The 24,605-nt window shown below is 37.5% G+C and overlaps 1 protein-coding gene across 1 annotated transcript in view; it reads right to left on the reverse strand.

Moving 5' to 3' along the window:
- Positions 1 to 796: 796 nt before the first annotated feature.
- EDA2R (ectodysplasin A2 receptor) overlaps positions 797 to 24,605 on the reverse strand; it is a 59,270-nt gene continuing 35,461 nt past the window's right edge. Inside the window, 6 exon segments of the mRNA XM_045471301.1 lie at positions 797 to 1,558; positions 1,727 to 1,781; positions 4,318 to 4,319; positions 4,944 to 5,108; positions 6,912 to 6,995; positions 7,525 to 7,714. Coding sequence (XP_045327257.1) covers positions 1,176 to 1,558; positions 1,727 to 1,781; positions 4,318 to 4,319; positions 4,944 to 5,108; positions 6,912 to 6,995; positions 7,525 to 7,714 — 879 coding nt within the window. The 3' untranslated portion in view covers positions 797 to 1,175.

Raw genomic sequence — 24,605 nt, forward strand, 5'->3', positions numbered from 1 at the left:
GACATTGCAAGTATTTTGTGAGCAAAGGTGACACAAATATTTGTTGGAGATATTACAAAAGGACCTCAAACATGGATTGGAAGACTTGGAGGGGAAGTTGGACTAGATAATCTGGAAGGTATCTGAGCTAACTGGTTTGATAGCAATATTAGGTTTCACCTACATGTTCACATTTTCTTAGGTAGATGTAGGAGAGGTAGAATCATTGAGAGGCCCGGACAATATCTTAGCTGCAGAAATATGGAAAAGGGCGTTAAAAGTGGTTAGTTGAAAAGTAGGAATCTATCCACTCTTATGCCTCATATTGCCTCATGCTACTTAAGCCTTTAAGAAAGTAATATTGGCTATGGAATAATTGCTTTGATAAAGTTAAACAAACTCTGGAATGAAGGCCCCAAATGGGGCTCTAGCTTAGTTCTGCCACTGATTTGCTGTGTAACTTTCAGCAAACCACTTCCACTCTCTGTCTCAGTTCCTGCCTCAATAAAATGAAGCTAACAAACCCTGACCTGCTTACCACAAAGGTAACAAAAGGGTGTTATGAAGATAAGACAAGTGTAGTCAATATGGAAAGTTGTGTAAATTATGTCTGGGGTGGAAAAAAATAACATGGTTTAAACATCTTTAATACATCAGATGCTATAAAAAACACTTCAAATACACTTCTTACTCAACCCTCATAAAAACTTATGAGGTGAGTAGTACTTTCTACTTTTTACAGTTTAAGAACCTGGAGCTCAAAGGGGTAAATTGATTTACACAAGGTTCACATAGTTATTAAGGAATAGAGGTAGATTTGAAACACAGGACTACCAGATGCCAAAGTTTCCATATTTTCCCACTGTTTCATGGTGCTTATACATGAGCAGAGATAATTGAATATTACTATTAGATATTGAGGTCCTGAGAAAGCTTGTAAAAGGCCAGGATGGAAAGACTGGCAATCATATCAACCAAGCTACTTACTACCTTGACAGCTGTAGGCCCGGAAATGTGATGTTTGGCTGACAGACTCCAAAGATTAGCATAGTCACTGTTGCCCCCTTTAGTGTTTCCAGCTTGCTGTTCCTCTACCCCTAGCCCTACTGAACAACAGTACTGTAAAGAAAATTCCTTGAGGGTGGTACCCAATTTTTTATCTTTCTGTCCCACCTTTCGAGCTCACCTCTGTAGAGTTAATCACTGGGGACTTCAAAGGGCATATTGAACTCCAGCCTATCTTCAGAGTTTTCAGCTGTGTTCCCCCCCAATGTCTCAGATCCAGTGCAGGAGGGTGAGCTGGAAAACATTTGCAGGTCTAGTTCTGTGCATTCGATGGGGATGTGGAGCCAATGGGAGTGGATTTCTGAGGCACAGGAAGCCATGGTAAAAGACTCCTGTGTGGGGAAGCCACAAGTTGAACTGCAGTCGTCATCCAGGATGGGGTTAAGTGGCTGACTCTCAAAGATGCTTTCACCTAGTGGGGACTTAGGACTAGTCTCCTGGCCAGGTGGCATGGTGAAGAGAGATTCTTCCTCTGATGCCTTGTCAGCCTCAAACTGCAGCGAACCTCCTGCAACTTGAAGCAGAAAGCCACTGGGTCACCCAGAGGCAAGAGCTCCTCTCAGTGGAGTACCTGGTCCTGAGTAAAAGATGGGAAACTGGGAACTAGTGTTCCCCTTCCCCTCCCTGAGGATCAAAGTACCTAGCACCAGGATGAGGTGATACACTTGGGAAACACCCTTACACTAAGGTATCAAATTGAGGCTATCTAGTGGTGTATCAGGGAAAACAGTCAATTTCTCCAGAGAAAGAGAAACCTTTTGTGAGCAGCAGGATTTTGACCCTCTTCCCCCATAATCTTTATCCTTTGGTGTTATGCTTGTGTGTTATGTTGTGTCATATGGCAAGAAGCACATTGCAAATGGAATTAAGATTATGGACCTTAAAATGGTGAGATTATCCTGGATTACCCAGGTGGGGCCAGTGTAATTACATGTGCTCTTAATTTTTTTTAATGCTTATTTATTATTGACAGAGAGGGAGACAGAACATGAGCAGGGGAGGGGCAGAGAGAGAGGGAGACACAGAATCCAAAGTAGGCTCCAGGCTCTGCGCTGTCAGCAAAGAGCCTGACGCGGGGCTGGAACTCACAGACCGTGAGATCACGACCTGAGCCAAAGTCGGATGCTCAACCAACTGAGCCACCCAGGCGTCCTTTTTTAATTTTTTTTTTTAATTTTTTTACATGTAATCTTAAAAGTAGAAAAGAAAAAGCAGAATAGTCAGAGAAAGTATCAGAGAGATGTAACATGGAAAAGACTTGACCCACCATTCTAGTTTTGAAAATGAAAAGTAGTCATAAGCCAAAGAATGTGGGTGGTCTCTAGAAACTGGAAATGGTCCTCAACTTATAGATAGCATATAAATGTCACCTCATCCTTAGAACTGCAAGTAATTGAATTATTCCATGTTCTGGAATGATAAAGAAAATGGATTCCCCCCAGAGCTTCCAGAAAGCAACACAGTCCTGTGAACACCTTGATTTTGGCCTTGTAAGACTCTAAACAGAGATCCAGCTGAGCCTACAAAGATTCTGACTCATGGAAATGGTGAGATAATAAATGAGTGCTGTTTTAATCTATTAAATTTGTGGTAATTTTTTATGGCAGTGATAGAAAAATAGTACATACTTCATGAATAAGTCTGATTCAGCATTGAGTTATAAACTGAGAGCCTATGGTATCTGTATTTGTTTGACCCTTCACATTGTGGTTGTTTTATTTGTTATTTATTTATTTATTTATTTATTTATTTATTTATGATGGATGGATTAGAATTCATCGTCAGAGGTTAAAATTATTTCATACGGCAATTCAGATTTCTGGATTCTTTTGAAAATTCAACAGATCTCAAACATTGAATATTTCCTCATGGTAAAAAAAAAAAAAAAAAAAAAAAAGAGAAAGAAAGAAAAAAGAAATTAAGTCACCTGGGCTGAGTAGCAGATTCCCATTTGGATAGTAAATGAACTCACTCTTTACTTTACCATAGCCCTTACTTCTCTCTATTGCACTGTTGATCAGATCTGATTCACACACTGATTTTCCCTATACAACTCCAGTATGCATAAGTCCTGATAAACACCCTTTCAAAAAAAAAAAGGTTCATCCTCTTTCCCCTATGGAGACCCTAGTGATCTGCTCACCCTCACATCCCCAGAGAAAGGTACAATATTATTATCTTGAGGACAGAAGAGGAGCAGAAAAGTGTTACCCATTTCTTATTTCCTGAGACAATAGGAAGGACACAGGCAGCTCTCAAACATTGCCTCATCTTCATCTTTCTGGGCTGTGGGGCCCAAATGCTTCATTGTCCGTATTTCATGCCCATGCCCAGACACTGGGTAGCAGCTTTCTTATTTGACAAACTGGCTCCAAAGTGGGAGACAAGATGGTCCACCCTGAGCCACAATGTTCCAGAATCCACCAAAGAGTAGAAGAGAAAGAAGCAGAGCTTGAGAAGGGTCATAAAGGGATAATAGTACTCCTTTTGTGTCCCTGCAGCCCATGAAAAGATAGATTCACCACTGCTTAAGTCAAAAATATATGCTAGGTCTTTTGAAGATTAGCTGACATATCTTACAGCCAAACTTACACACGTCTATATAAAAGAGATCTTCCCACAAAAATAGAGGGAGGTTAAAAAAGTGATATCGTTTTGTTCCTAGTATCCAGTGGGCTGAGGAGGAGTCCTGAGCACCAGTGTAAGAAAATTTATCCTGTAGGGGCGCCTGGGTGGCTCAATTGATTGAGTCTCTGACTTTGGCTCAGGTCATGATCTTGCATTTGTGGGTTTGTGTCCCATGTGGGGCTCTGTGCTGACAGCTCAGAGCCTGACGCCTGCTTTGGATTCTGTGTCTCCCTCTCTCTCTGCCCCTCCCCTGCTCGTACTCTGTCTCTCTCTGTCTCAAAAAATAAAATAAAAACGTTATATATTTTTTAAAAATTATCCTCTCCTTTTCTTACTAAATACACTTTATTCACTAACATGGATTCCTGTTTAGGTATCTCTGCATAGATTTTAGTTCTCTCAATGACACTGAAGCTGTCCAGAGCCTTTGTACTCTTGGCTGGAGCTCTAAGTCTCTTACCTATTGCTGGCCGGTGCACCATCCCATCTCCCCCAATCTTTGCCCTCAGTGATCTGAACTTTCTGTCCCACATTTTGGCTAATGGCCAGAGTTGTGCTGAAACAGATCATAATGGTACTCTTGACTTTAAATATGACCTTCCATCTGCAATTTCACATGACAATCTCCTATGGGCTGGGCCAGACCTCTTTGGGTATCAGTACTGTCTGGGAAAAAATGTCTGGGTCCACCAATTCCTCTGGACACTGGGCTCTCAGTTACCCACATTTCAGATATTATTATACTAATAATAGTTGCCAAAGACCTCACCCACTTTTATTACAGTCATGTCTCAAATCCAGCCATCCATCCATCCTCCATTCCTGACAAGCTCCAGAGTCTATACCTATAAGTGGAAATGGAGAATTGGAAAATAACTTAGAGACCAACTAATCCAACACCATCTCTCATTTTAAAGATTAGGGATAAAGAAGCCCAAAGAAGTTAGATGACTTGTCTACATTTACATAGTAATTTATGAGTTGATTTAGAACCTAGGTATCCAGATTCCTTCCCCGAGGGTTTTCTCATGATGTTGTGTTAATTTATGAATTCCCATACCTTAGTGGATCAGGTTCCATAAGCTCATAGGGTTGAACTTAGTTGTCTCTGAAGCCCCATACTTTCTACTGCCACCTCCAGATCATTTACCCCTAAGGTTTTCCAGCACTGTAGGGAAGGCCCATTAACTCTCATCACCAGAAAATTCCTCTCCTCTGCTAATCAGAACCTTGCCCCTAATTCATGTAATATGTGAAGAAGCCACCCTTACCATGCTGGCAATGTCTGTTGAAGAACTGCTTGCAGTAGAAGAATAAGAGCCCCAGGAAGACCAAGGTAAACACCATGAGAAGACTGCTCATCATTGCAACAAGTGTGGCCTTCTGAGGGGGCACTGTGTGTACATTTGCCTTCATTAAGCTCAACTGGAAGGCACCTGTGAGACAAGAAAGTGGGGGAAGTCAGTCACTGTGTGCAGTCAATAAACACCCTGACCCTGGGCCTGGAATTCCTTAGGCCATTGCCCTCTCTCTATAACCTTCCCCAGTTAGGGTTGCTAAGCTGGTTTTAGTTCTTTGTAGAGCAGGAAAAAATATAAAGAACAAAGTGAAGGAACTTGCATATACTGTTGGTATGGTATAAGTTAATACAATTATTTGAAGATGCACATATTGTGTAGTCTTTCTATGTCACATCTAGTTATAAAACCTAGAAAAATAGAAACAAACTAAGATGTTCATCAGTAAGGCACAAGAAAAATAAATCATGATATAATCTTATGATTTAATATTATTATATAACTTAAAATAAAAGACCTGTATGGATCAACATAAATAATCCAGAAGGGAAAAGCAAATTGAAGAAAGTGAGTATATAGCATGAAGTAATTTATAGGAAACATCAAATATAAAATAATGGCATATATTTTCTATGAATATATATCACTAAAAATACAAGTATTAAAATATGGCAGTCATAGTTCTCACCAATTATCCACCTGTGTTTCCTATACACCATTGTAGTAAGGCCATCAGAGTACTTCTGGCCAAGGTCTGTGAGTGGAAGTAATGTGTGTCCCTTGCAGACTGAAGTAGTTAAGAGCCACTATGTCTCTTCCATATTTCCCTTGTCCCATCAACCTAAAAGCCACATGGTCTAGATGGTATAGTCACAAGATGGAGGGATGCTTTTGTGAAGTAAAAAATAAACTTTAATTGTATTAAGTCATTGAGATTTAGAGATTTGTTGTAGCATAACCTACCAACAAGATGCATGCAATTTTATGACAGTCGTTGCCTTTGGGGAAGTAGGGAGAGAATGAAATTCAGGGAGGATCAAAAAGGGAATTCTATTACACCTGTAGAATCTTTGTTCTTTTTTTAAAAAAAATATTTTAATGTTTATTTATTTTTCAGAGAGAGAGAGAGAGAGAGAATGAATGTGAGAGCAGGGGAGGGGCAGAGAGAGGGGGAGACACAGAATCCAAAGCGGGCTCCAGGCTTTGAGCTGTCAGCACAGAACTCGATGCGGGAATCGAACTCATAAACCCATGAGATCAAGACCTGAGTCGAAGCTGGATGCCCAACCAACTGAGCCACCCAGGTGCCCCAATTATTTGTTCTTTTAAAAAAATATAAAGCAAATATGCAAAACGTTAAAATGTATTAATTCTACGTGTTGTGTAACTAGCCATTTATATTTTTATTTTTTCTGGATTTTAAATATTTTTACATATTTGAAATATATCATGAGAAAAAAGTTTCAAAAACTTAAAAAGAGTTAGTATATGTATGTATGGTAAATAGATAAAAATGATAGACAGATAAATGGATAGTGGTATGGGCATAGACTAGATCCTAGTATTTTATTCAGCCTTTTCTATTACTAAGCAGTAGAGATTCCTATAAACCTCATTATCATCTACAAATATACAAATGTTATAACTTATAAAGTGTTTTCTCAATATATTAATTTATTAGACCTGGGCAGCCATCCAATAAGGTATGAAGAATGGTGATTATCATGATTTACATTCTTTTCAGATGATGTGAAGAAGGTTGTGCATCTGCACAATATATTGTGAAACAATATATATTGTGAAATAAGAATTCAAATCTGATCCCTTACCAATCTGTTCTACAAGAAAGAGTACAACAGGATAGGGGAAGTCTTTACTATCCCATCTTGATACTACTCAATGGGTTGGAGAGAAAACTGGAGAAAAGAACTGGATACACGCACTGAACCTCATAGGTGGGTGTCTGTTTTGTGCATGGGATACACTCTTGGTCTTGCAGTCCTCCAATGCGTCTTTTGGTAGAAACTATGGTCAGAGATATAAAGAAAGGCAAGGTAATAAAATGAGCAATGCACTTGGGCTGATCTTTACTGAGACCATAAACAGCTTCTAAAAGTCTTGCTTTCTTGGAAGCCAGCACCCATTCCCAACCTTCATTAATTATTTGCCTCTATGTCTGATTCTGAATCAAAGTACCAGATGCTCCACCTCTTTGCTCATTCACCACACCCTATAGCCAAAGGGAAATTAGTCTCATAAGAGAGGGAGCACTGCTTTGACATCCACTGTTTCATAACCTCTTTGAGGTCTACAGTGGGATTTACCTTGAATCTTGGGTCTTGGCTTCAACATGCCAGCATGATGAAAAAGCAGTTAAGTACTTATTTGTGGCTGACCATGCACCAGGCACTTTGTAGGTTGATCACAGGAAGACACTGCTTCTCCCTTATGGGAGCTTAAGCTCATCATGATATGGACCATTAGAATGCTTCAACTAGACTCTGGGAAAAAACCTCCAAAGAATATAAAGGTCCAGAAAAGCTTTCTCTCATACAGCAGTCTCACCTAGGCAGACAGTCCCCACAGACGGCATTAGAGGTAGCTGTGCAGTTGGCTTTTTGGATACAATTGATGACAGCACAGGTGATGCAAGTCTGACATCTATGGTGGCCCCAGCTGCTTTTGTATCTGCAGGGAGGGCAGGATGTGCAGTATGCATCTCCACCTTCTCCATAACCACAATCCTGTAGAGAGATAGGAATCACAAACTTTGCTCTACAGAAACTTGGAAAGAAGATCAGCTACAGGAAAAGTGGACATTGTATACAAGAGTGCTTTACAAACTGCAAGTTGCAATGCATTTATGACTCATGCTAGTTTAAGACTAGCATCGAAAATTGGGGAAAAAGACAAAATAATGATATCAAATATCAAAGTGCTTGTACTAAAGCTAAGTATGAATCAGCATAGGCTAGGTTATGCTATGGAATAAACAAATCCTAAATCTCAGTGTCTTTTTTTGTTGTTCTTTTAAGAACAAAAGTTTATTTCTCACTCACACTATTTGCCTACCAGAGCTTTACTGGTAACTCTGCTTTACAATATTCTCACTGGGTTACACAGTGACAACACATGTGTTGTCATGAGTGGAGCATCAGGGAAAAGAAAACATTGTGAATTGCCACTGGCTCTTACTTTCTTCCAGAAATAATCCATTTCACTTTGCTCACATGCCTTTGACATATCACCTGATCATTAGTAACTACAAAAAGTAAAAGAAAGTGAAATTCTACAATGTGCTAGAAGGTGGGGAGATAGAAAGATTTGACAAATAACTGCCTGTAATCATTACCTATACCTCAATATTGTTTTGTAAATTTTTTTTTTTTTTAATTTTTTTTCAACGTTTTTATTTATTTTGGGGACAGAGAGAGACACAGCATGAACGGGGGAGGGGCAGAGAGAGAGGGAGACACAGAATCGGAAACAGGCTCCAGGCTCTGAGCCATCAGCCCAGAGCCCGACGCGGGGCTCGAACTCACGGACCGCGAGATCGTGACCTGGCTGAAGTCGGACGCTTAACCGACTGCGCCACCCAGGCGCCCCTGTTTTGTAAATTTTTTACAGATAAAATATATATAAGTATGTGTTAGATTGTGATGAAAAATTTATTCCTTACTCTTGGCAATGGTAAAAAAAAAGTTTTAATGCCAATGATACAGAGGAGAGATGAGTGATCTAGCTGGCTCTTGTCTTAGGTCTGATATTGGCTTAGTGTGGCTCTAGCCATTTCTGAGCATCAGAGGCTCCAACATAGGACTAGGCTGAAGTGGATAGTGTCTAAATATTCTTCCAATTCTGACATTCTAATTTAGGTATGAGGCTTCTGCCTGATATGTCATAGTTCTTTCTCCAAGACACAACTCTAGTTATCAAGGGGTATTAACTATTTGTTAATCGTGGTAGAAGCTGGTTGATTATTTGCCAAACTCATTCTTCTTCCTAAGAATACCTCTAGCCAACATTCCCTAATCTCACTGTAGTTAGGTGGGGCCATGTGCCTAATTTTTACCAAATGGAACACGTATAAAATGATATATGCCTCTACTAAGTGTTAAAGGAGTGCTTCAGTATAGACCCAATCTGTAAAGACTGGGAGAGGTATGTTTTTGTTTGTTTGCTTTTGTTTCTTTTAACTTCTGGCAATCAAGGAAATCTATCAAAATATTAGCTAACCATGATATAAATGAACACATATTAAATGATCACATATGTAAAGGAATACAGTGACTTCAAAAATAGTTTGGAAGTGGGGTGCCTGGGTGGTTCAGTCAATTGAGCATCTGATCTCATGGTTATGGTTATGATATCATGGTTCGTGAGTTTGAGCCCTTGTTGGGCTCTGTGTTGACAGCTCTGAGCCTGGAGCCTGCTTCAGATTCTGTGTCTCCCCACCCCCTCTCTCTGCCCCTCCCTTCCTCATACTCTGAGTCTCTGTCTCTCAAAAATAAATAAACGTTAAAAAAATAGTTTCGAAAAACACCTAAATAAATGAACTTATATAGCCTTCAATGAATAAAATTTAAAAAGCTAAATGAAAGGAAGGAAAAAAGTCTGATTTCTAGTTACCAAATTATAATAAAAAAATGACTAATTTTGAACAAACAAAAAATGACAAGATATACAAAGAAACCCGAATGTATTAATCATTTAAAGAAACAAATAAAATTGATGAAAAGTGTTTCTGAAGGAGTCCAGACATTGGACTTAGTAGCAATGACTGAAAGACTAAAATCTTAAATCTGTTCAAAGAAAACCATGAACTTTAAAAATCAGGAAATAAGTATGTGAACAAAATAGTATTATCAAAATTATAAAAAGAAACAAGAAAGAAATTATAGAGGTGAAAATTAAAATAACTGAAATGAAAACTTCACTATAAGAGTTCAATAGCAGCTTTCAAAAGGTACATAAAAGAATGAGCAAACTTGAAGGCAGGACAGTTGAAATTATCAAGTTCTGGGGAACAGAAAAAACAAGGAAGGAAGAGAGTAAACAAAATCTAACAGACACCACCAAGTAGACTAACATACAATTGGGATTCCCAGAAGGAAAAGAGAGAGATAAAAGAGCAGAAAGAATATTTTAAGCGATGATGGCTGAAAACTTGCCAAATTTAATGAAAGACATGAATAAATACATCCACAATGTTCAACGAAATTTAAGTAGGAAAAATTCAGAGATCCATAATGAGACATATTACAAATAAGATGTAGACTTTTGGGATTCAAGGTCCTTTGGCATCAGCATTTCTTTGTTTGAGAGACATGGGAAGTACAGATTACACTTTCAACAATAGCCAAATTATGGAAAGAGTCTAAATGTCCATGAACTGATGAATGGATAAAGAAGATGTGGTTTACATATACAATGCAATACTACTTGGCAATGAGAAAGAATGAAATCTGGCCATTTGCAGCAACATGGATGGAACTGGAGGGTATTATGCTAAGTGAAATAAGCCAGGCAGAGAAAGACAGATACCATATGTTTTCACTCATATGTGGATCTTGAGAAACTTAACAGAAGACCATGGGGAAGGGAAAGGGGGGAAAAAAAAGTTACAGAGAGGGAGGGAGCCAAACTAAAAGAGGCTTTTAAGGACTGAGAACAAACTGAGGGCTGTTGGGAGGTGGGAGAGAGGGGAAAGTGAGTGATGGGCATGAAGGAGGGCACTTGTTGGGATGAGCACTAGGTGTTGTATGGAAACCAATTTGACAATACATTATATATATATATATATATATATATATATGATATAGATAGCCAAAGACATAGAAAAATATTTATGCAGCAACACAGAAACAACTTGTCAAGTACAATGATCACATTTTTTCTCAAAAAATTATGGAGATTATGAGGCACCTGGGTGTATCAGTCAGTTAAGTGTCCAACTCTTGATTTTGTCTTAGGTCATTATCTCATGGTTCATGACTTTGAGCTCCATGTCAGGCTCTGTGCTGACAACTGGGAGCCTGCTTGGGATTTTCTCCCTTCTTTCTCTCTACCTCTCCTCTGCTTATGCTTGCTCTCTCTCTCTTTCTCTCTCAAAATAAATAAATAAACATTTTAAAATGTTGCTGTCAGAGCAGAGCCTGCTTTGGATCCTCTGTCCTCCTCTGTCTCTCTGTCTCTCTCTGTCTCTGTCTCTCTCAAGAATAAATAAAAAACGTTAAAAATTATTTTGAAAAAGATGATGTAGAGATGTCCAACAGGCACGTAATAAATTTTCAACATCACTAATCATCAAGGAAATGGAAATCAAAACCACAATGAGGTATTACCTCACACCAGTCAGATTGACTTTCATCAAAAAGAAAAAAATAACAAGTGTTGGCAAGAATGTGGAGAGAAGGGAACCCTCATATACTGTTGGTGGGAATGTAAATTGGTGCAACCATTATGGAAAACGGTATGGAGTTTCCTCAAAAAATTATAGATAGAAATATCATACAATCCAGCAATTCTACTTATTTGTGGTTATCTGGAAGAAAACGAATACATCAATATGAAGAGAACTATGCACCCACTATGTTTGTTGCAACATTATTCACAATTGCCAAGCTATATGGCTTATGGAAGCAAACAATGTGTCTATCAACACATGAATAGATAAAGATGTGGTGTGTGTGTGTATCTGTGTGTGTGTGTATCCACACACACAATGGAATATTAATGATAAAAATAATGAAATATTATAATTTGCAACAACATGGATGGACCTAGAGTGTATTATGCTAAGTGAAATAAATCAGACAGAGAAAGCCAAATACAACATAGCTTCATTTTTATGTGGAATTGAAAACAAAACAAAACAAGTAAACAAAACCAAATGGAAAAAAGACTCATAGATACAGGGAACAAACTATTGGTTACCAAAGGGAGAGGGTTTGGTGGTGGGGGTAATAAGTGAAGTAGATTAAGAGGTACAAAATTCCAATTATAAAGTAAACAAGTCACAGTGATGTTATGTACAGCATAGGGAATATAGTCAATAATATTGTAATAACTTTTTATAGTGACAGATGGTAAGTAGATTTTGTGAGTATCATTTCTTGATGTATAGAAATATTCAATCGCTATGGTTTACACCTGAAACTAATAAGCTAAATGATAGTATGTGAATTATACTTCAATAAAATTTTTAAAAAATTAAAAATAAAATTATATTGAATTACCATTTTTTTACTTATTAGATTGACAAAAATCTAAAAAGATTGACAACAGACTTGCTAAAGCTGTAGGGAAACAGGCATATTTTGGTGGTGATACAAAATGGCACAACCCTTCTATAGGGGAATTCAGCAATATCTAACAAAATTGCATAAATATTTACTCTTTAACCCAACAATTGCAAATTTAGAGGTCTATCATACAGATACAATCACAAAAATACACAAAACTGTGTGCATAATTCTACTCATTGTAGCAATATTTTTAATAGCAAAACTGTCTATCAAGAGGAGACTGGTTGAATAAACTGTGAAAGATATACAGTGGAGTAATTTGCAGGTATAAAAAGAATTGTGGATTATCAATATACAATGGAATGCAATGATCTCCTAGATATATTGCCAATTGAAAAATATTAAGGTAGTGGAAAGCGTGATATCATTTATCTAAAAGGTGGGTTAGGCAAGTCTGGTCACAGTTCACACACACACACACACACACACACACACACACACTTTGGTTTATATTACAGAAATAGAAAAATAAAATGGTAAGTGATAAAACTAAAAAACAAAAACAAAACAACAACAACAGCAACAAAACAGGAGAGAAATTGCCTTTAACGGGAAGTAAAAGAATAGGTGGGATAGGACAAAGATAGAGGTAAAAATTTGAGAGTATCCCTTGTTTTGTACTTTTGACCTTGGAATAATGTGTTTTTACATAATTATTGAACAAAATTAAATTTAGAAAAAAAATCCCTAAAAATTCAAGTTAAAAAATTAACCTAAAATGAGAGACTTTGCAGATGGCGGCAGAGTGGGAGGACCCTAGACTTTTCTGGTCCCTTGAACACAGCTAGATAACTAGCAAATAATTATAAATAGTCAATAAATTGACCTGAAGACTGATTGAACAAACTGTACAACTACAGGGGGGAGAAGAGGCCACTGTGAGAAAGGAAGGAAGTACAGAGATAATGGTTACAGAGAGAAAAGGATTACAGATGATGCAGAGTGGAGGGAGCTCTGGTCACAGAGAAAGGTGAAAGAGAGTGGAATGTACAAGGACATGCACAAGAAGAACAATTCCCCAAAGCCATTGGTTAGGAAAAAGACAGGGGCTGAATTTTGTGAGTTTTTGCAACCAGCAAGTCTCAAAGAACTGGTTTTAGAAGTCCTTGGGCTTGACTGGGATAGAGACTCTGAGGACGTTGTCCTAATCCTGGAGCAGAGGCAGGAAAACAACTCCGGAGCAGACTACATGATCTCAAGATCACCTAAGAGGCTCAGGGAGAGACTATTTGTATTTTTGGAGCATATCTGTGAGAGGTGGCATTGCTTCTCTAGGGATGAATGAACCAGAAGGCACCATTTCCCTCCTCTGCCCTTTAGCATACACAGAGACACTGGCTGAGAGCAGCTAACCTGGAAACTGGCTATTTAGTCTGCTTGCTCCAAACCAACACCCCTAAACTCTTGCACGACTGCCTTTCTGGATCAAACCTGTATCAGTCCCAGTGCAATGAGACACTTTCAGGGTACCAGTGTGGGTCCCTGCCACACCATGTCCCTGAAGTTTGGAATTTTAAAGTCAGGAGCCCTGGCTACAGTACAGCCCAAGTTGTGCTGCTCTACTCCAAGTAGGCAAGTGAACCAGAGACAGTGTGAAATCAGCAATATGAAAAATTCCTGTGATGCACAAAGAAACATATTTGCTCCTCTGAAAGTGTTTCCTTAAGAGCAGAAAGCAAAGACTTCCCTCTCCAGGGACAAAGGAGCAGGCTGGTACCATTTCCCTCCCCTGACCCTCAGCAACAAACAACTTCAGTAAATAGCACAATCCCAACACTGGTGGGCTAAAGGGCTTACACCAAGATCCACCACCTGCACTCTGCTTGTACTGCTTTTCTTTTTTTTAATTAATTAATTTTATTTTTTTAACATTTATTTATTTTTGAGAGTCAGAGAGAGGCAGAGCATGAGCAGGGGAGGGGGAGAGAGAGGGAGATATAGAATCTGAAGCAGCCTCCAGGATCTAAGCTATTTGTTAGCACAGAGCCCGATGCAGGGCTCAAACTCATGAACTATGAGACCATTACCTGAGCTGAAGTCGGACGCTCAAATGACTGAGCCACCCAGGCACCCCTGCACTGCTTTTCTATAGCAAGTGTGCCTAATGACCAGCATAGCAGATGCCTCCCACAAAACACCAGCACAAAACCCTGCAGGAACTATGTCTACTGATCATAGAGTTCTGTAAAATTTCAGTTCTAGTGGAAATAGCATGAGGCCTCTTTTAACAAGGAGACCAGAGCACACTTAGTTAGAACTTGCCATACTGTGGCCAAGATCAAAACACTCCCTAGGGCAAGAAAGAGAAATTCTGCATAGGACTTACCTGAGGGATACAACAGCCAAAACACAGCAGGTGAGTGTATACAGAGACACTTCCTGAGTGCCAGGACCTGGACATTATAACCTCTTCTTTATAAAGTTATTACTCTTAGGAACAGGAAAAATAACAGCCTTTCCTAACACAGAGAAGAAGACAGAGACCTAGACAAAATGCCAAGATGGAAAATTTCATCCCAAAAGAAAACATCATGGCCAGTAATCAAAACAGATATAATAAATATACCTGATCCAGAATTTAAGCAATACCTGTAAGGATACTCACTAGGCTTGAGAAAAGCATGGAAGACTTCAGGGAGACCCTTATTGCAAAGATAAGAGGTAAAGAAATCAGTCCAAAATGAAAAAGTCAATAACTGAGATTAGAAACTGACTGAATGTAGGGGCACCTGGGGGGCTCAGTCGGTTAAGTGTCCGACTTTAGCTCGGATCATGACCTCACGGTTGGTGACTTTGAGTCCCTCACTGGGCTCCATGCTGACAACTCAGAGCCTGGAGCCTGCTTTGGATTCTTTGTCTCCCTCCCTTTGCCCCTCCCCTCACTCAAAAATAAATAAAACCTTAAAAAAATTTAAAAAACAAACTGACTGAATGTAATGACCACAAGGATGAAAGAAGCAGAGGAACTGATAAGTGATATAGAAGATAGAATTATGGAAAGTAATGAAGCTAAACAAAAAATAGGAAAAATTTGGATCATGAAAGTACACTTAGGGAACTCAGTGACTCCTTCAAACTTAATAACATTTGTATTACAGGAATCCCAGAAGAAAAGAGAGAAAAAAGCAGCTAAACAGTTTATTTGACGTAATTATAACTAAAAACTTCCATAACCTCGTGAAGGAAACATATATCCAAATCTAGGAAGCACAAATAACTTCCATCCAGATCAACAAAGCAGGCCAATACCAAGGCATACTATAGTTAAATTTTCAAAATATTGTGATACAGAAAGAAAAAAAAAAAACAACTTAAAGCAGCAAGACAAAAGAAGTCCCAAACAAGGTAAGGCCAATAGATTAACAGCAGATCTTTCCACAGAAACTTGGCAAGTCAGAAGGGAGTGGCATGATATATTCAAGGAGCTGAATGGGAAAAAATATGCAGCCAAGAATGCCCTATTCAGCAAGTCTATCATGCAAAATAAAAAAGATAAAGAGTTTCCCACACAAACAAAAACTAAAGGAATTTGTGACCACTAAACCAGCCCTGCAAGAAATTTTTTAAAAATATTTACTTATTTTTTGGGAGAGCACACAGAGGGACAGAAGACCTTAAGTGGGCTCTGCGCTGACAGTCTGACAGCATCAAGTCTGATGTGTGGCTCAAATTCATGAACCATGAGATCATGACCTGAGCCGAAGTCAGACACTCAACCAGCTGAGACACCCAGGTGCCCCAGCCCTGCAAGAATTATTAAAGGGGGGTCTTTGAGTGGGAAGGAAAGACAAAAAATGACAAAGACTAGAAAGGAACAAAGAAAATCCCCAGAAACAGTAAGACAACTAATAAAATGGCATGAAATACTTATAATCAGTAATTATATTGATGTAAATGATGAAATGTTCCAATCAAAAGACACAGGGCATCAGAATGGATAAAAAAAGACCCATCTATATGATGCCTATAATAAACTCATTTTAGATCTAATGATACCTGCAGATTGAAAGAGAAGGAATGGAGAAATATTTACCCTGAAAATTGATGTCAAAAGATAGCTGGAGTAGCAAAACTTATATCAGACAAATGAGATTTTAAACCAAAGACTGTAACAAGAGATAAAGGGGACTATCCAAAAAGAAGATATAACAATTGTAAATATTTATGTTCCTGACATGAAAACACCAAAATATATAAAACAAGTAATAGCAAGCATAAAGGAACTCACTGATAATAATCCAACAATAATAGTAGGGGGATTCAACACCCCACTTAGAGCAATGGACAGATAATCTTAGCAGAAAAGCAACAAGGAAACGATGGCTTTGAAAGACACACTGGACTGCATTTACTCAACAGATATATTCATAGTATTTCATCCTAAAGCAGCAGAATACACTCTTCAAATGTACATGGGACATTCTCCAGAATAGATCATATCCTACCTCACAAATCAGGCTTCAACAAATACAAAAAGATTGAGATCATACCATGCCTGCTTTATTTTCTTTAATTTTTAATGTTTATTTATTTTTGAGAGAGAGAGAGAGACAGAGTTTGAGTGGGGGAGGGGCAGAGAAAGGGAGAATCCAAAGCAGCTACAGCCTCTGAGCTGTCAGCACATAGCCTGATGCAGGGCTCGACCCCGCGAACTGTGAGATCATGGCCTGAGCCAAAGTCAGATGCCTAACCAACTGAGTCACCCAGTGCCCCACCATGCATGCTTTATGACCACAATGCTAGGGAAATTGAAGTCAAACAGAAGAAAAAAAAATGGAAAGACCATAAATACATGGAGGTTAAAAGAACATGCTGTTGGGGTGCTGGGGTGGCTCAATTATTTAAGCATCTGCTTTTGCCTTAAGTCATGATTTCATGATTCATGAATTTTAGCCCCACATTGGGCTCTCTGCTGTCAGAAGAGCCTGCTTTGGATCCTATGTCCACTCTCTCTCTGCCTCTTCCCTACTCATGCTCTTTCTCTCTCTCAAAAATAAATAAGAAAAATAATTTTAAAAAATTCTGCTAAAGAATGAATGGGTCAAGAAGAAAATGAAAGAAGAAATAAAAAAATAATTACATGAAGCCAAATGAACATGAAAACACCACAGTCCAAAACAACTGAGAAGGAGCAAAATTGTTCCTAGGAGGGAATTGTACAGCATTATAAGTCTACTTCAAGAAGCATGAAAAATCTCAAATAAACCAGCCTTACATTTCAAAGAGCTAAAAAAGAAAAACAAATGAGGTCTAAAGGCAGCAGAAAAATGGAAAAAAATAAAGATTAAAGCAGAAATAAATGAAATAGGAGCAAAACACATGATAGAACCGATCAATAAAACTAAGAGCTGATTCTTCAGAATAAAATAATAAAAGTGATAAACCTCTACACTGACTTATCAAAAAGAAAGATAAAGGACCCAAATAGATAAAATCACAAATGAGAAAGTACAAATAATAACCAACATGACAGAAATACCAACAAGTAAAAGAAAATATTATGAAAAATTATATGCCACCAAATCAGACAATCTGGAAGAATTAAATAAATTCCTAGATATGTATAAACTACCAAAGTTGAAAAAAGAAGAAATAGAAAACTTGAATAGACTGATAACCAGCAAAGATAGTAAGTCAGTAATCAAAATTCTCCCAAAAAACAAAAGTTCAGGGTTAGGTGGTTTCACAGGGTAATTCTACCAAACATTTAAGGAAAAGTTAATACTTTTTTTTTCAAAATAGTCCAAAAATAGAAATGGAAAGAAAAATTTCAAACTCACTTCATAAGGCTCTTATTACCTTCATTCCAAAACCAGTGAAGTCTCCACTAACAGAGAGAACTAACTACAGGCCAATATCCCCGATTAAAATGAAGGTAAAAATTCTCAAAAAAATACTAGCCAACTGAATCCAACAATATATTAAAAGAATCATTCACCGCTATCAAATGGGATTTACTCCTGGGCTGCAAGGTCGGTTCAATATTTGCAAATCAAACAACATGATATGCCACATTAATAAAAGAAACAATAAGAACCATATGTTCCTTTCAATAGATGCAGAAAAAGCCTTTGACAAAGTACAATACCCATTCATGATAAAAACTCTCAACAAAGTAGTTTGAAAGGGAACACACCTCAACATCATAAAGTCCATATACAAAACCCCTACAGATATCATCCTCAATGAGGAAAAATTGAGATCTTTTCCTCCACATTCAGGAGCAAGATAAGGTTGTCCACTCACCACTGGAAGTCCTAGTCACAGCAAACAGACAACAAAAAGAAATATAAGGCATCCAAACTGGTAAGGAAGAAGCCAAACACTACTTATAGATGACATGGTACTCAATATAGAAAATGTTAAAGACTCTACCAAAAAAATTGCCAGAACTGACACATGAATTGAGTAAAGTTGCAGGATATAAAATCAACATACAGAAATCTGTTGCATACAGATATTGGTGTCACATACACCAGTAATGAAGCAGCAGAAAGAGACATCAAGGAATCGATCACTTTTACAATTGCACCAAAAACCATAAGATAGCTGGGAATAAACCTAACCAAAGAGGTAAAATATTTGTACACTGAAAACTACAAAACACTGATGAAAGAAGGTGAAGATGACACAAAAAATGGGAAAACACTCCATGCTCATGGATTGGAAGAACAAATATAATTAAAATATTTATATTACCCAAAGCAATCTACACATTCAATTCAATCCCTATCAAAATACCACAAACATTTTTCACAGAACTCAAACAATCCTAAAATTTGTATGTAATCACAAAAAAAAAAAAAAAATAGCCAAAGCAACCTTCAAAAAGAAAAGCAAAGCTGGAGACATCACAATTCTGGACTTTAAGTTACATTACAAAACTGTAGTGATGAAAACCCTATGGTACTGGCACAGAAAAAGACACATAGATCAATGGAACAGAAGAGTTATCCCATAAATGGACACACAACTATCTAGTCAACTAATCTTCAGCAAAGCAAGAAAGAATATCCAATGGAAAAAAGACAGTCCCTGCAGCAAATGTTGATGGAAAAGCTGGGCAGCAACATGCAAAAGAATGAAACTGGACCACTTTTTTACACCATACAAAAAATAAATTCAAAATTGTTGAAAGACCTAAATGTGAGACCGAAAACCATCAAAATCCTAGAGGAGAACACAGGCAGCAACCTTTTTGACATTGGCTGTAGTAAGTTACTAGATATAGGTGTTGAGTCAAGGGAAACAAAACCAAACATGAACTATTGGGACTTCATCAAGATAAAAAGATTTTGCACAGTGAAGGAAATAATAAACAAATCTAAAAGAAAACTTTTGGAATGGGAGAAGATATTTGCAAATGGCATATCTGATAAAAGTTTAGTATCCAAAATATATATATAAATTATCAAACACACAAAAAAACAAACAATCCAGTTAAGCAATAGGCAGAAGACTTGAGCAGACGTTTTTTTTTTTTTCCAGAGAAGATATACAGATGGTTAACAGACATATGAAAAGATGCTCAATATCACTCATCATCAGGGAAATACAAATCAAAACTACAATGAGATATCACTTCACTCCAGTCAGAAAGGCTAAAATTAACAACTCAGGAAACAACGGACAGGTTTTGGCAAAGGTACAGAGAAAGGGAACTCTTTTACACTGCTTTTGGGAATGCAGGTGGTGCAGCCACTCTGGAAAATAGTATGGAGATTCCTCAAAAAGTTAAAAATAGAACTACCCTACAATCCAGCAATTTCATTAGTAGCTATCTATCCAAAGGTTACAAGGATACTGATTCAAAGGGGGTACATGTATCCCAATGTTAAGCTGTATTATGAAAAATAGCAAAATTATGGAAAAAGTCCAAATGGATAAAGAACATGTAGTGTACATACAACAGAATATTAATAAGCTATAAAATAGAATCAAAACTTGTAATTTGCAAAGATGTGGATGGAGCTAGCAAGTAGTAAGCTAAATGAAATAAGTCTGTCAGAGAAAGACAAGTACTATATGATTTCACTCATGTGTGGAATTAATGAACCAAAACAAATGAACATGGTGGGGGGAAATACAGGCAAACTATAATACAGACTAGTAACTTAGAAAACAAACTGAGAGTTGTTAGAGGGCAGGTGGGCTGGAAATTGCATTAAATGGGTGACAGGAATTAAGGAGGGCATTTGTTGTGATAAACACAGGGTGTTGTATGTCAGTCATGAATCACTAAATTCTACACCTGAAACTAATATTATATTGTATATTAACAAATTGGAATTTAATAAGCAACTTGGAAAAAATAAAATGAATGATAGAGTGGGATGGAGAGGAAGAGGTATAGAGATAGAGAATATGAATGGATATAATATACTGTCATCATGCCTGGCATTAGTAAGTTCCAAATGAGGATTAGGTATTTTCTTTCAGGAGGAAAGTTTTTATATTATCAAAAGCACTGGAATCAGAAGACATGAACCTTACTCATCACTTATTCACTTACTGGGAAGGGAATGATGGGAGTTAGCTAGTGTTTACTGACAATTAACCATGTGTCAGCTACTTCTCAATATACTAATTCAGAATATATTATTGATCAACTACTATGTGCTAGGATGTTATTATGTATGTTATGTCCTGATAATTAAATTAATAAAACAAAAATTCCTTTCATGTACTTATATTCTTGTTTATTCTTCATAAATTTCTGTAAGGTGTGTATTGTCATTTATGTTTCACAAATAAGCAAATATGGGGCACAAATGTTGTGTCATGAATGGTCTCTCCTGGGAAGCTTCTTCCCTGTTACCCTGAGTCTCCTCATCCACAATTAGAGACACCAGGCCACAGGGGTACTGTCCAGAGGGATCTCAAAGACATAAGTGCCCAGTCCAAGAAGCTCCTTTGTTCTGTGGGTCTGATATTCTTCTTCTCCACCTACAGACAAGTTGCCATGGTGCACTGGCAAATGATATCCTATAACAGCAAGCAGTCTGGCCTGGGATGTGTTCTTCCTCTCTACAACTGAGAGACTTCCTTTTTCAAGAGAAGCAACAGTTTCCTGGCCCAGAGAAATTCTTATACTCCTCAGGCTGCACCAGGAAAGAGTAGTGAGGGCCACAGTAGCACAAAATAAACCACATAGACCAAAGTCATACTATAAAACCATATAGACCAAAGTCATACTATAAAGATCATGAAAATCACATTCTCATTACAACCATATTTACAAAAGTAAGCCAAGACAGGTATGCTAAACCTAAACAAGTGATCATCTCCTAAAATAAAAGATTTAAATAGAACACTTGGTCTCTTAGCAATTATGAAAATATCCAAGAGATATTTTTTAAATTTTTTTTTAATGTTTATTTATTTTTGAGACAGAGAGAGACAGAGCATGAACGGGGAAGGGTCAGAGAGAGGGAGACACAGAATCTGAAACAGGCTCAAGGCTCTGAGCTGTCAGCACAGAGCCCGACGCGGGGCTCGAACTCATGGACTGCGAGATCATGACATGAGCTGAAGTCGGACGCTTAACCGACTGAGCCACCCAAGCGCCCCTCCAAGAGATATTTTTAAAAACATCTCTTATAATAACAAGAATTAGGAAAATTCCACGAATGAGAAAAGGCAATCAACTGACACCAACACTTAAATAAATCAGATGTTGGAATTATCTAACAAGTATTTTAAAGCAGTCACATTACAAATGCTTCAGTCAGCAATTACAAATTATCTTGCAATAAAATAATTATTAGAAAATATCAGCAAGAAATTACAAAATATTTTTCACATAGAAACTGTGAAAAGAAAAAAAAAAGTTTAAATATAAATTAAAAAATCCCTGAATGGACTAAATAGCATAGAGGAACTAACAGATGAAAGAATCACTGAACTTGAGTACAAAGCAATAGAATTTATGCAAAATGAACAGGAAGGAAACAGACTGAAAATACAATGGACCTGTGGGAAGATAAAAAAAAAATTAAACAATTATATTATCAGAGTCTTATGAAAATAAAAACAAAATAATATATTTCTGAAAAAGTTTTCAAAGAGAGACTGAAAACCACAAATTTGGTAAAAGACCTACAGATTCAAGAGGGTGAGCAAAACCCAAGTAGAATAAATTCAAATAAATGTATACCAGTAAGCATTAAAATGAAACTTCTGAAAACTAATGACAAAGGAGAAATCTTAGAAGTAGTCAGGAAAAAACATTACATTCTAAAGGCAACACCCATTGGAACGACCATGGATGGGTTTCTACTGAAGCCATGGAGACCAGAAGGAAGTGAACAACATTTTACAAGTGATGAAAGAAAATAACTTACAAATGTAAATTCTATATCTATCAAAACTACCCTATGGGAATGAAGGGGAAAGAAAGACATTCTATGGCAAAGAAAAACTAAAAGAATTTGTTATTTAAAAGTGGAGAAAGCAAAGAAAACTAAATGGAAGTAATGTTTTGATACTTAGAATGGTAATTTTTTCCAGTTTTATTGTGAAATAATTCACATTCATCACTATATATGTTTAAGGCATACAGTATGATGATGGTCTGATTTACATATATTGTGAAATGATTACCGCAATAGCTTCAGCTAATATCCATCTTCTCATATACGTACAATAAAAAGAAAAGAAGAAAAAGTCTCCCCTTGTGATGAGAACTGTTAGGATTTACTCTTTTAACATTCCTGTATATTATGCAGCAGGGCTAGTTATAGTCATCACATTGCACATTATGTCCCTAGCACTTATATATCTTACAACTGAAAGTTTGTACCATTTGATCACCTTTATTAACCCCCCTCCCATCTTGACTCTGGTAACCATAAGTCTGATCTATTTTTCCATGAATTTTTGTTTTGTTTTAGATTCCACATGTAAGTGATATTATACAGGATTTTTCTTTCTCTGTCAGACTTGTTTCACTTAGCATAATGCCTTCAATGTCCATCCATGTTGTTGTAAATGGTAGGGTTTTATCATTATTTATGGCTTAATAATATCTCATTAAGTATGTATGTAATAATATCTCATTATGTATGTATGTATTTCTCTGTGTGTGTGTGTGTGTGTGTGTGTGTGTGTGTATGTGCGTGAACCACAACGTCTTTATTTATTCACTCATACATGAAGAGTTAAGTTGTTTTCACGTCTTGACTATTGTAAATAATGATGCTATGACCATGGGGGTGCAGATATCTTTTCAAGTTAGTGTTTTTTTTTCTTTTAGCCTTCGGATATATTCCCAGAAATGGAATCGCAGAATTATATGGTTGTTCTATTTTTAAATTTTTGAGGATCCTACATAATGTTTTCCAATGGCTGTACCAATTTACAATTCCATCAAAGTTTCAGAAAGTTTATATATATATAAATAGGGTAGGACTATTTGTAATTTTTTGAGGAACATCCACACTGTTTTCCAGAGTGGCTGCACCAGTTTGCATTCCCACCAACAGTGCAAGAGGGTTCCTGTTTCTCCACATCCTCTCCAGCATCTATAGTCTCCTGATTTGTTCATTTTGGCCACTCTGACTGGTGTGAGGTGATATCTGAGCGTGGTTTTGATTTGTATTTCCCTGATAAGGAGCGACGTTGAGCATCTTTTCATGAGCCTGTTGGCCATCCGGATGTCTTCTTTAGAGAAGTGTCTATTCATGTTTTCTGCCCATTTCTTCACTGGGTTATTTGTTTTTCGGGTGTGGAGTTTGGTGAGCTCTTTATACATTTTGGATACTAGCCCTTTGATATGTCATTTGCAATTAGCTTTTCCCATTCCGTTGGTTGCCTTTTAGTTTTGTTGGTTGTTTCCTTTGCTGTGCAGAAGCTTTTGATCTTCATAAGGTCCCAGTAGTTCATGTTTGCATTTAATTCCCTTGCCTTTGGGGATGTGTCAAGTAAGAAATTGCTATGGCTGAGGTCAGAGAGGTCTTTTCCTGCTTTCTCCTCTAGGGTTGTGATGGTTTCCTGTCTCACATTCAGGTCCTTTATCCATTTTGAGTTCATTTTTGTGAATGGTGTCAGAAAGTGGTCTAGTTTCAACCTTCTGTATGTTGCTGTCCAGTTCTCCCAGCACCATTTGTTAAAGAGACTGTCTTTTTTCCATTGGATGTTCTTTCCTGCTTTGTCAAAGATGAGTTGGCCATACGTTTGTGGGTCTCGTTCTGGGGTTTCTATTCTATTCCATTGGTCTATGTGTCTGTTTTTGTGCCAATACCATGCTGTCTTGATGATGACAGCTTTGTAGTAGAGGCTAAAGTCTGGGATTGTGATGCCTCCTGCTTTGGTCTTCTTCTTCAAAATT

Source organism: Leopardus geoffroyi, chromosome X (genome assembly GCF_018350155.1).
Source record: "Leopardus geoffroyi isolate Oge1 chromosome X, O.geoffroyi_Oge1_pat1.0, whole genome shotgun sequence".
NCBI lineage: Eukaryota > Metazoa > Chordata > Mammalia > Carnivora > Felidae > Leopardus > Leopardus geoffroyi.